This window comes from Hirundo rustica, chromosome 2, assembly GCF_015227805.2.
Source record: "Hirundo rustica isolate bHirRus1 chromosome 2, bHirRus1.pri.v3, whole genome shotgun sequence".
Classification (NCBI taxonomy): Eukaryota; Metazoa; Chordata; class Aves; order Passeriformes; family Hirundinidae; genus Hirundo; species Hirundo rustica.
In genome coordinates, this window is record NC_053451.1 from 118,706,300 (window position 1) to 118,718,499 (window position 12,200).

Genomic DNA, 12,200 nt, shown 5'->3' on the forward strand with positions numbered 1-12,200 from the left:
TTGGAGTGCCCATCCCTGCAGGTGTCCGAGGAACGACTGGAGATGGCACTCAGTGCTTTGGGCTGAGGACAAGGTGAGCATGGAGCACAGGCTGGACTCAGCCTTGGAGGTCTTACCACACATCACATGACTGTAATGCTGTACGGGATCAGACCGGTGCACAGGGGGTGCAGGGACCCCACACACCCTGTGTCACCATCGCTGCGTGCCCGGTCCCAGCAGTGCTGCCCCTCCGGGCTTGGTAAGAGCTGGGAGCCCCGAGACCCTCTCGGTCCAGCCGAGGGTTCAGGGGGCTCCGGGGCCACGGCAGCCGCAGGGAGTCCCGGTGCCAGTGTGGGGGCAGCAGGGCGGAGCCCGGCGGTGCTGGTGCCTTGGGGGATGCCGCTAGGGGTTACGGGGGGCTCAACTGGGCCGAACTGGACGGTGCCACGCGTGGCACCGGGGGTCTCGCTGCCCGCCGGGAACAGCCGGACAGTGGGGCGGGCGCAGGCAGTGTCGGGGTCGCCGGCCCCGGGAGCATCACCGGCGGGGAAGGTGCCCCATCCCGCCCGGGTCCCGCTGCCACCCAGGGCCGGACCGAGCTTCCCGCCGCGAGCAAGGCCTGGGGCTCCCGGTCCCGGGGGTACTCGGGGGTCTCGGGGGTATCCGGTGATGCGTGCCGGGGAGGGTCCGGAGGGGTCCCGAGGAGGTCCCGGCGGGGTCCCGAGGAGGTCCCGGCGCTGCCGGCGCGGGAGGCGGCGCTGTCCCCCGGCCGGCCGGAAGCGGAAGTGACGCTGCCCCGAGCCCCCCACCCTCCCCCCCCGCGACCCCCCGGCAGCGGAGCCGCCGCCGCAGGTACCGGCAATGGGGGCAGAGAGCGTGGGGGGGCCGCGGGCCGGCCTCGCTGCGCCGCGGGCGGGAGCGGGGGACGATGAGGGGGCTGAGGCCCGTGGGGACCCCGGAGGCCCGGGCCGGGGGCAGCGGGAGAGGTCCGTGGGCACGGGGTCCCCGCGGGATCTCCCCGGGCAGGGCCGTGGGGCGGATGCGGAGGGACCCCGGGCCGGGGGGGGCGCGGGGTGACGTCGGGGGGTCGCGGTCGTTGAGGGGGCTGCGGGGGGACGCGGCGCCGTGCGGCGGGGGCAGCGCGGGATGCCGGGGCCGAGGGGGATGCCGGTGCCGGGGGGGGGGTCCCCGCGTCCCGGAGGAGGCGTGGGGGGGGATAGAGGCGCCGGTGAAGGCCACCCGGGTCCGTTAGAGGGCTGCCGGGGGATGCCGAGTCCTTGGGAGGACCCGGGGCCGTGGAGCGTCCGTGGCCGGGGATCCCCGTGCTACCCCCCGCTCCCCACAGGCCCGATGGACGCGGAGGCGGCCCGGGGGCTGTAGGACCCCCCTGCCCTCCCCACCCCCAGCAACGGCGGCTGCGGCCGGGCCGGGCCGGGGGTCCCGCCGCGCCGGGGGTCCCGCCCGTCCCCGTGTCCTCGCGCCATGTCGGGGGCCCTGAGCAAGCGCAGCGACCTGGCCAACGACAACCGGTGCCCGGGGCTGAGCCTGAGGCTGGGAGCGCCCCGCGACCCCCGCACCGGCCCCGGCGGGGCCCCGGCCGAGGAGCTGCCCGGCGCCGGGTGGGCGAAGGCCGGGCAGGACCAGAACCGCAACGAGCTCGAGCCGGGGCCGGGGCCGGGGCGATCCCCCGGGGCGCACGGGGAGTCCCCCGGAGCGCTCGAGCCGGGGGTGCAGGCCCGCAATGCCCGGAACGCCGCCGGCGACCCGCGGGCCCTGCTGATCGGTGCCTCCGAGGAGGAGGAGGACGATGAAGAGGAGGAGGAGGACGAGGAGGAGGAGGACGGGGCCGGGGTCTCTCCGCCGGCTCTGAGCACGGAGCGGGGCCTGCGGGAGCCCCCGGGGCGCAGTGCCAGCCGCCTCTTCGGGGGGCCCGGCCCCGGCAGCGACGAGGACTCGAGCTGGGCCACGCTGAGCCAGGGCAGCCCCGGCAGCTCCCCCGATGAGCCAGGTGGGCACCCCACCCGTGGAGCACCAGTGATTTATGGCTCCTTTGGAGTCCCACGGTGACCTCTCACTGTCCCACAGCTGCCCCACAGAGGCTTCTGACAATCTCCTGCCATGCCCCCGTGCTCCACATCTCCCCTGGTCCCTGGGTGTTTGCCCCCCGCTACACTCCCAGCACCCCTGGGTGCCGTTCCTGGTCCCCCAGCCCTCTGGGCACTGTTCTGTGTCCCCAGCCCCATTAGTTCCATGCCCCCCCCTTGCCTCCCTGTCCCTGTGGAGTCCTCCTGGGGTGTCCCTGGGCACGGGGGGGCTTTGTGGGGCTGTGTGTGGGGTTGGGGCTGACCCCTCTGACGCCCCATTCCCTGCAGAGTCGCTGTGGCCGTGTGGCGCGGGGGCACACGGGGACCTGCCCCCTGGGTGGCTGCGGGTGCAGGACACCTCGGGCACCTATTACTGGCACGTCCCCACCGGTACCACTCAGTGGGAGCCCCCCGGCGGGCCCCATGAGACCCCTTCCGATGGCAGCACCCCCACCGAGGGGCCCACCGTGAGTTGGGACTGAGGGCCGGGGTTGGACTGGGAAGTGGCTGTGGGGCCACAGCGGATGGGTACAGGGTGTGGGGTGACCGGGAGATAACGGTGGGGTGGCTGTGGGGCTGCAGGGCACCAGCGGTATGGGTGTGGGTTGCTCTTGGGGTTGCCATGGGGCTCCCATAGTGTGCTGTGGGGTGACTGAGGGGAGCCATGGGGCACTTGTGGGGTGACTGGGGGGCTGCTGTGGGGCTGCCCTATGGCGCACCCTGACACAGCCCCCTGCAGCTCTCCTGGACGAGCTTTGCCCCGGCCGAGACCTTCAATGGTGGGGACTTGTGGAAGGTGAGAGAGGGTAGTGGATGGGAAAGGGTGGGGGGTCAGTGCCCCCCTGGCCCCACAGAGCCCTCTTGCCCCTAGGACCCCACTGCTGAGGAAGAGGAGGAAGAGGAGGAGGAAGAGGAAGATGAGGAGCCAGGAGTGTCAGACCTGGAGATGCTGTCACCAGGCCCAGGATCACCAGGAGAGGGGTGCGGTGGGGCCACAGGGACTGGGGAGACACATGGAAAATGTGGGGCATGAGTGGGGCTGTGCCTGGGCCCTGTTGGGATGTGGAACCCTGACTAACAAGCTACAGAATGTTGAGGGGGTGTCCATGTGAAGTGGGAGCTGAGCAGGGCAGGGACCCAGGTGTGGGGCAGGGAAATGGGGTGCCAAGTATGGGGTTGGACTTAGGGCAGTCCCAGGATCTCAAGGCAGGGGTTTGAGGGGGAAAGTCCGAGGTACTCAGGGTGCAATGACCCAGGTGTGGGATGTGGGGGATCCCAGAGGGCTCTCGGGGTTGGGGGCAGGGTGGCCCCAGGGTGTCAGGGTGCAGTCACTGACCCCCCACCCTTCCCCTTTAGCATGGCCCTGGGCGAGGAGGATGCACTGGACTCCAAGGTAGGGCCGGTCTCTCCTGCCCCTCCCAGCCCACAGGGCCCCTTCCCCACTCCGGGGGGCTGAGGCACCCAGCCCAGGGATGCCCTAGCCCTGTCACCTGCATGGGAGCGGCCTCGGCCACCCCTCTGTGGGGTCCGCCCTGCCCCGAGGGCCCCGGGCTGTACAGACTGGGGCGGTGAGGGGCTGGGTGACTGCTGGGGATCTGGGGCTGCCCCACACCGGCCCCCTGTCCCCTTGCCCTGCACCATCTCTGCCCCACGGCCCCTGCCTCATGCTCCGTGCCTTTCCTGTCCCATGTCACACCCTTCTCCGCTGCCCCCCACCCCACGCAATCCTTTCCCTGCACTACCCACAGCCCCTGCCCCACACCCGGCCCCATACATCCCCCACTGACTCCCATTCCCCCTTGCCCCAGGGCCTCCCGGTGCGCTCTCTGGGCTGGGTGCAGCTGCGGGAGGAGGAGCTGGGTCCCGGCCGCAGCAGCAGCGCTGTCAGCGCCTGCATCCGGCAGCTCTCGGGGCCTCGTGATGGCCCCCCCGGCTCCTGTGGGGAGGTGAGTGACCCCAGAGTGCCCCCCACATCCATCCCACGCCCTCTCCGTTGCCCCCCGGCATCTGGGGAAGCGGAGCGTCCTCCTGACCCTCCTGTGGCCTCCAGGCACGGGCACTGCTGCTGCTCGAGGACCGCACGCTGAAGCTCGTGGACCCCCAGGACCGGGCGCTGCTGCACACGCAGCCTGTGGGCGGCATCCGCGTCTGGGGCGTGGGGCGGCATGGCAGCAGGTGGGGGCACGCCCGGGGCTGGGGGGCGCAGGGGTGCCCACGCGCGTGGGGCTCGGGGTGGCACTGGGGCGCGGCGTGGGGGCTGTGGGGTTCTGGTGTCTGCGGGGGGCTCAGGACAGGGGGCTGGAGATCCTGTGTACGTGGGGTGCAGGGATCTGCGCGTGGAGGGGGCCATGGGGCTGTGATCCCCACGTGGGTGAGGTGTGGGGCTGCGGCCGTCACGTGTGCAGAGGACCGGGGGGTCCCACATGCAGATGTGGTCCCATGGGTTGGGTAGGTGGGGGCCTTGGGGCCCAAACACTGAACACCCCCAGCAGAGAAGGGCGTGGAGCAGGGTCAGACCTGCCCCTGGGGGGTGTAGGGTAGATCCTGGGGCTAAGGAGGAGGGGGGTCTGTGCCCCCCAGCACCTCCTAACCCCGCTCTGTTCTGCTGTGCTGCCGGGGACGCAGGGAGAGGTATGGCCCCAACCTGCCCCCAGACCCCCAGTGCCCCCAGTCCCAGCTCAGGCTGGGTGAGGAGGGGGCTGGGGCGGTCTGAGCGTCCCCCCTCCTTTCCCTAGGGACTTTGCATACGTGGCCCGGGACCCCTTGACGCAGGTGCTGAAGTGCCACGTGTTCCGCTGCGAGGGGCCAGCCAGCACCATCGCCGCCGGCCTGCACCGCGTCTGTGCGCAGGTGAGACCCCCAGCCCTCCCCAGGACCCCTCAAACCGCCCCCGTGGCTGCACCATGTCCATGCCCAAGTGAGACCTCCCCTAAAACTTCTGGGAGCCCCGGCTGTGGCCAGCACTGGTTCTGTGTCTGGGTGAAACCCTCCCAACCCTCTGCTGGGTTTCCCCCCCAAAACTGCCACCTTGGCCTGAGCTGCGTCTCTGCCTAGATGAGACCCCCAAAAAGCTCCCGGGGACCCCCCGCCTGGCCTGCACCAGGTCTGGGCCCAGGTGAGATCATCCCCAAGACCCCCGAGGCCCAGGTAACGCACCCCAAATTCCCTTTCCTTGGTCTGCACCACATCTGTGCCCAGGTGAGACCCCCAGAAACCTGCCAGGACTTGCCCTAGCCTGCACCACATCTGCACGCAGGTGAGAGCTCCAGGCCCCTGCAGCCAGCCCCTGGGCTTGTTCCCGGGTGAGCCCCTCCCCACCCCAGTGTCCCCACGGACCTGCCGCAGGGCACGGGGGCCAGGGATCCCGGGGGTGTCCGTCCTGTGACAGCCAGGAGGGCCTGTGTGACGTCTGGGGGACTGTGGGTCACCACGGGGGTCCCTGGAGGTCACTGTGGTGTGACACCTGGGAGGGCCGTGTCCCCCTGTCCCCCAGCTGACGGCGGAGCGGAGAAGTGCCCGGGCAGCAGGCAACGGCCTGGGGACAGACCCCCCCCGGCTGGGAGAGCCTCCCCTGCAGGGTACGGGGGTTAGCGGGGTACCTGGGAGAGAACGGGGGCGGCTCTGGGCGTGCCCTGGAGGGGACTGGGGAGTCTGGGAGTGACTAGGATGGGCCGGAGGACTGCTGGGGGAGTCCTGCGAGGGGATAGGATGACTCCAGGGGGGAGGGGGCTTGTGTGTGTGGAGGTTGCGCTCGCTGGCGTGGGGCAGTTGGAAGAAAGGGTGGCTTTTAGGGAGGTCTGGGGGGTGTCTGATGGTGTCCCACCACAGTAGGGCTCCCGGCCCCCAAGAGCACGGCAGTGCAGTTGAGGGTGTTGGGTTCTGGGGGTGCTCTGGGGCAGTGCTGGGGTGCTCTGGGGAGGTCTGGCATGTCCCCCTCACACTGGGGGACGGCATCCAAGAGGTCTTGGGGGGGCTGGGTGCTGGGTGAGCACTGAGGGGTGGGAAGGGGTTCTGGAGGGATGTTGGGGCTCTGGGGTGTTTTGGGGGGCTCTGGGGGTGCCTGATGGTGCCTCCCCCACAGTGGAGTTCCCAGCTCCCAAGAGTGAGGTGGTTCAGCGCTTCCCCGTGTGTTACCTGGGCTGTGTCCCTGTTGCCAAGCCAGTGGGTGAGTGGGGGACTTGAGGGGAAGGGGGGAGTATCTCCAGCCCACGTGGGGCAGCTGTGGGGCGCGGGCACCCCCAGGGTTGCCCTGACCCTCCCTGTGCCCCCAGGCATGGATGTGATCAACGCGGCACTGGAGGCGGCGCTGGCCCCTGGCTCAGGGGAGCCTCCTGCGCCCACCCCCGTGGTGGTCAGCGTGGCCCCCGCCACCCTTACCATTGCTCACCGCCAGGTGTGTGTCCTCCTCGGGCCCCCTGCCCTGGGACCCCCACCCACCACCAGGTGCATCCCCACCTGGGACCACCACCCTGGCCTAGGGGGACTGTGGTGCCTCCCTCCCACTCCAGAGAGATGTGTTGACCCCCGTCCTCACTGGTGACCCCTTCCTGTTCCAAGTGACCCTGTCACGTGCCAGACGGGCTGCAGAGACACATCCTTGTACCAGAGAGCCACAATGGCTCCTTCCATCGTGCCCCCATCCCACCACGTCCCGTGGGGCCCTGGGGGATCCCCTCCCACCCTGGGAGACCGTGCTGAACCCCCCCAGCCCCCGGGTATGAGTGACCCCCCCCACCCTTCCTGGTGGGGCATCTTAGTGATGCCCCCTGTGCTCTGCTGACCCTCTTCTGCTCCTGGGGGTGCCCCCTCCCCGTCATGTGTGTACTCCGGTGACCCCTTCCTCTTGCCCCGGCTGCCCCAAAGTCCGAGTCCGTCGTTTCTCCTGGTGCGCTGCCCTCGCAATCCCTCGCTCTGCGTTGCATTAAGCCCTCTCCAGTGCCCCTCCCCACGCTGGGGCGCCCCCGTGACCCCCCGTGCCCCCCACCCAGACAGAGGCGGTGCTGTGCGAGTGCCGCGTGCGCTTCCTGTCCTTCATGGGGGTGGGACGCGACGTCCGCGCCTTCGCCTTCATCATGGCCAGCGCCCCCGGCACCTTCCGCTGCCACATGGTGTGGTGTGAGCCCAACGCCGCGGGGCTCAGCGAGGCGCTGCAGGCCGCCTGCATGGTGAGTGCCCCTCCCCGGGCCCCCCCGGGCTCCCCCCGCCCCTCACTGACCCCCTTGGCTCCCCGCAGCTCCGCTACCAGAAGTGCCTGGATGCGCGGCCCCAGGCCTCCAGCTCCTGCCTGCCGGCGCCCCCGGCCGACTCGGTGGCGCGGCGGGTGGGCTCCTCTGTGCGCCGGGGGGTGCAGACCCTCCTGGGGACCCTCAAACCGCGGCGGGGAGGGGCGCAGACCCCGTGAGCAGGGTGAGGGCGTGGGGGCACACAGCCGGACAAGGCAGCGCCGGGGGGCGGGACTGCCGACCCAACGCTGCAGGGCACAGAGTTACCCGGGGCGTTGGTTCGGGGGTCCTGCCCCCAGCACGGCCCCCATGGTGGGTCACGCCCCCCCCCAAGGTCCCCAATGCATGTGGTGTAACGAGGGTCTGTGTTGTACTAAATCATTAATTAATAAACCCATTCCACCAGCCCGGCTCGGCTCTGCGTGTGGCCTCACACAGTGAGGAGCAGCAAGAGGAGGAGGGGGGATCAGGGTGTTGTGTCTGGTTTGGGTCTTCCTAGGGTGTTGCCCTAGAGGGGCAGTGGGATCCATCCACACCTTATCAGAGGGGTGATGGGGGTACAGGGATCATGGGCTCATCCCAGTTGTGATCCCCGTGGGTGAGAATTACGAGAAGGAGGATGAGTTGGCGGGGTGGTGGGATCCCAGCATCCCTGACTTGGGTCTCCCTAAGTCGTTGTGGCTGCGAACTGTGGTGAGGAGGATGAAGGACAGTGGGGTCCGTCACACCTGAACTGGAGTGATGGGAGCATGAGGACTCTGCTGATCCAGATCCCAGTTCCTGTCCCGGTGGCAGAGGATGAGGGGGGTGGTGGTGTCCATTGTGCCTTTATTGTGTAACCGGTGGGACACGGGGACCACGTGCCAATCCCGACCTCGCTCCCAGTGACCTTGTGCCAATCCCGCTCCCTGCGTGACCCTGTCCCTGCCCTGCTTCCAGTGGCCCCACGTGCTGACCCTGCTCCTGGGTGACCACGTCCCCGCTCCTGCCGGCCCCTGGGTCAGCAGAGCCGCCGCCGCTGCCAGAGCTCCTGGACGCGTGGGAAGGGCAGCGCGGGGCGCAGGGGCCGGCAGAGCGCGGGGTCGGCGGCGCGGCCGGAGCGCAGGGCGCAGAGCAGGGCGGCCTTGCAGGGGCCGCCGCAGGGCTCGCGGGGCGGGTGCCCCTTGTGCAGGTGGAACCAGAACAGCTGGAAGAGCTGCTCGTCGTCCTGCATCCGCCGCACCAGCCGGTCCCAGTCAGCCGGGAAGGCCGTGGGCAGCCCGTAGGCCGTGCGCGCACCGTAGAGCCGCTGCCAGCGCGGGGGAGTCCCCGGGGGCGCCGCGTTGGCCTCTGTCAGGTTTAGGATGAAGGTCTCGTGGTCCAGGACCGCGTGGGAGCTCCCAGGGTAGGAACCGGCCACCTCATAGACGCGGTACCCTGCGGCGGGAGGGACGGTCAGCGCCGGGGGGACCGGGGTGGTTCGGGGGGACGCAGGGCGGGGTTTGGGGCGCACCAGGATTGAGGTTGATGTAGGTGGTGACACTCGGTGCGATGAAGGCGATGGAGACGGGACGTGACAGCGTCTCCTCATCGTAGAACAACTCGAACTCGTCCAGGTGCGTGTGCCCGAAGAACTGGGCTGAGATGGTGCCCTCGAACCTGCCACAGTCGGGTGAGTGGGGGTGGCATCCTGACCCCCAGACCCCACCCTGGAACCCCAACCTGAGCCTAGCCCTGGGGTCTGGTATGTGGGGTGGGGGCCCAGAATACATGGGGTGGGGGTCTGGCACATGGGGTGCACGGTCTGGTGCATGAGATGGCACATAGAGTGAGAGTGCAGGGTGGAGTTCTGGTATAGGGGACCAGCATACAGGGCAAGGGGGACCGTGTGTGGGATGGGAGTTCAGGGTGTGGAGCCAGGCTCTGGCCTGTGGGGTGGGGGGTCTGGGGTGGGGGTCGAGGGCATGTGGACAGGGGTGTAGGTACAGGGCAGGGGCCCAGCACACGGGGTTGGAGGCCAGGACACACAATGGGGGTCTGGCGTGTGGGTGGGGCACAGGGTCAGGGGTGTGGCACCTGGTGTGGCGGTCTGGGCAGGGGGTCAGGCACTGACCTGTTGACAATGCGGTAGTAGTTCCAGCTCCAGCTGCGCAGGCAGTGGGCTGGGGGGATGTGCCCGATGATGTGCACCTGTGGGCAATGAGACAGGGCTGGGGGCTTGCCCAGGGCCCACTGAGACCCCCCGTGTCCCCCCAGAACCCCCCCACACCTTCTCCCCATCACGCTCGGCATCTGCCAGGACCCCCATGAGCCACTGGAGCTGCCCTGCAGGGTCAGTGGCATTGATGAGGAGCCAGAAGTTGGCCTGGGAGCAGAAGTTCATGTTGAGGGAGACGAGGCGCAGCCCAGGCCAGACCTGTGCCGTGTAGAACCCGCCAGCCCTGTGTGGAAAAGGGGGGGTCAGTGCTGCACTCCCTGATCCACAGACCCTGCACCCATCCCATGGACCCCCAGCTCTCTGCCACCCGCACTGCTCACTCGCCTACAGCCCCCAGCCTGGAGCCCCCATTGCCCCACAGCCCTTTCTGTACCCCAACCAGCCGTGACCCCCCCTCCTTGCACCTCTCCCCCCATGAAATTGAGACATCTGCAGCCAGCCCCAGCTATCCTGGTACCCCCACTGCCCCTTCAGCGTGGAGATTGCTGTGTGTTCTGCTAGTCCCGAGCCCCCAGTAGCCGGAGTCCCCAGCTCTGAGCCCCCAGGCTGTGCTACTGTAGCTGCCCTACCCCAGAACACCCAAGAGCCCAGAAACCCCAAGTCTAGAGCCTCCCAGCCCCGTGTCCCCCCGATCCCTGGTACCCCAAATGCCACAGACCTGGGCCCCCATTAGCCTAGAAGCCCCCACCCCTGCCATGCACAAACTCCCCATCCCTGGACCCTCAACAGACGGGACCCCTCCGCCGCGGCCCTGCCCCGTGCCCACCGCAGGGTGCGCAGGGCGGCGGGGGGCAGCCACTCCTGCCAGGCCTCGGCCATGGCGTCGTACAGCCACGCGGCCGACTGGTTCCCGCGCACGTAGGGCGGGGGGAAGGCGTTCACCGGGGTGGCCTCGTGGTTGCCCACGGCGGGGAAGACGCGCAGCCCCCCGAGGCGGGCGCGCAGCAGGGCGGTCACCGTGCGCAGCGCCCGCAGCTGGTCCCCGCGGCTCTGCTGCCACACGTCGTGCGCAGGGATGTCCCCGGTCCAGTACGCTGCCGCGAAGCCGCCGGTGCCGTTACCGAGGGTGTCGGGGAGCCGGGACAGCAGCGCATCGATGGTGTGCAGGGGAAGGTCACACTTGCCGTAGGTGCCCCAGAACCCCGCCGCCCCCGGCCCCTGACTGGGGGCCCCGCGGCAGCACAGCGGGTCAGGGCAGGCGGCGGCGCTGCCCGGCACGTACTGCCGGTCCCAGTGCAGGTCCGTGAGGAAGAGGATGCGGGCGGTGGGCGCTCCAGGCGGCGGCGGCGCGGGGGGCCGCACCGGCGGCTTGGGGGCGGCGGGCAGGGACAGGTTCCAGGCGCCCAGGATGTCCCAGTGGCCGCAGCGGGGGCCCAGCAGGAGCCCGCAGGCCTCGGGCGGGCGCAGCACGGAGCGTGCCCAGGCCGACACCACGTCGCCCTGGAAGAGCTGGACGGCCTGGCGACACACGGGCGGCCGCGCCAGCCGCAGCTCCTGGCACAGCCGCGACGCCACGCGCCCCACGCGTGCCACATTCGGCTCCATCTGCAGGGGGATGGACATTCGGGATGGTGCCAGCGCTCCACACCTCTCGCCATCCTCGCTGCCCTGCACCCATCAGCTCCCCAGGACAGGCCCTACACACTGAACTCAGCTGCCGTCACTGGCCTGTGCCCGCCAGCACCCCCGGGATGGGCACGGAACCCCGGCATGGGCACGGCACCCCGGGGACGGGCACGGCACCCCCGCTGCCATCACTGTGCCGACCCCAGCAGCTCCCCGGGATGGGCCCCTGGCTGCTGTCACTGCCCCACAGCCGCCGCCACCCCGGCCCACTGAGCTGGATATCCCGAGGCCAGAAAGGACCCACACGGTCCCCCAGCCCCTCTGTTCCCCAGCCCGGTTACCTCCTCCCTCCCTTCCTGTCCCGCCCCAGCCTGTCCCCGTTCTCTGAGGCGGATTCACCGCCCAGTCCCGCCCCGTCCATGTCCCCGTTCCTGTTCCTGTCCCAGCCCGTCCCCGTTCCCCCAAGCGCAGCCGCTGGCCTGACCCCGCCCGTCCCCGGTCCTCTCCCAGCCGTCCCAGCCTGTCATTCTCCCCGTCCCCGCCCGTCCCTGTCCCCATTCCCAACCTGGTCTCGTGTCTGTCACAAGCCCCGACCTGCCCCGGCTCGTCACGAGGGACTGGCCCGGCCTGTCCCTGTCCTGTCCCTGTCCTGTCCTCTCTGCCCCCGTTCCTGTCCCACTCCTGTCACCCCCCACTCTTCCCGCCCCGGTGTCCACCCGTGCCCGTGCCTCGCCCGGTGTTGCGGTGTCCCCCCGGCACCCCCCCGTGTCCCGGCACTCCCCGATCCCCCGTGCCCACCTGCAGAGCCACGTCCAGCGCCCCGAAGAGCACCCGGCAGGCCGGGCACGACACGTTCCGCCAGCCCCAGCGCGGCGCCGCCGCCACCAGCTGCTCCTCGGGGCCGAGCGGTGACCCCGCCGACACCGGCAGCGACAGCAGCGACAGCAGCGATAGCGCGGCCAGGGCCAGCGGCAGCAGTCGCCACGGCGGCAGCGCTGCCATCGGGCCCGGCGGGGCCCGCACCCCGGCCGCCATGGCCGAGGGAGGGGCGGGGCCGGCTCGGAGGCGGGGCCGAGACCCGGTGTTTACGGGTGATGGGCGGGGCGGTGGGCGGGGCGGTGGGCAGGGCCCCGCCCCCTGCGGGGACGG

General features: G+C 70.3%; 2 protein-coding genes across 3 annotated transcripts; one reads left to right on the forward strand and one right to left on the reverse strand.

Annotated features, from left to right (window-relative positions):
- Positions 1–1,383: 1,383 nt before the first annotated feature.
- On the forward strand, positions 1,384–7,695 carry APBB1 (amyloid beta precursor protein binding family B member 1). Of its 2 annotated transcripts, XM_040057098.2 has the most exons (13): positions 1,400–1,990; positions 2,355–2,533; positions 2,806–2,862; positions 2,938–3,047; positions 3,423–3,459; positions 3,875–4,012; positions 4,117–4,241; positions 4,802–4,916; positions 5,560–5,644; positions 6,148–6,231; positions 6,338–6,459; positions 7,055–7,231; positions 7,300–7,695. In XM_040057098.2, exons 1-13 carry the CDS (start codon positions 1,465–1,467, stop codon positions 7,465–7,467), a joined length of 1,923 nt encoding a protein of 640 aa, XP_039913032.1. In that variant the 5' UTR covers positions 1,400–1,464; the 3' UTR covers positions 7,468–7,695. The 2 variants fall into 2 exon arrangements, with proteins under 2 accessions (XP_058275167.1, XP_039913032.1); XM_058419184.1 differs by lacking the exon at positions 2,806–2,862 and having other exon boundaries at positions 1,384–1,990.
- Positions 7,696–8,096: 401 nt separating this feature from the next.
- SMPD1 (sphingomyelin phosphodiesterase 1) lies at positions 8,097–12,078 on the reverse strand. Its single transcript, XM_040057216.2, has 6 exons — positions 11,850–12,078; positions 10,252–11,030; positions 9,537–9,708; positions 9,381–9,457; positions 8,781–8,926; positions 8,097–8,704 (listed from the first exon to the last, which is right to left on the reverse strand). Exons 1-6 carry the CDS (start codon positions 12,051–12,053, stop codon positions 8,289–8,291), a joined length of 1,794 nt encoding a protein of 597 aa, XP_039913150.1. The 5' UTR covers positions 12,054–12,078; the 3' UTR covers positions 8,097–8,288.
- Positions 12,079–12,200: the final 122 nt, after the last annotated feature.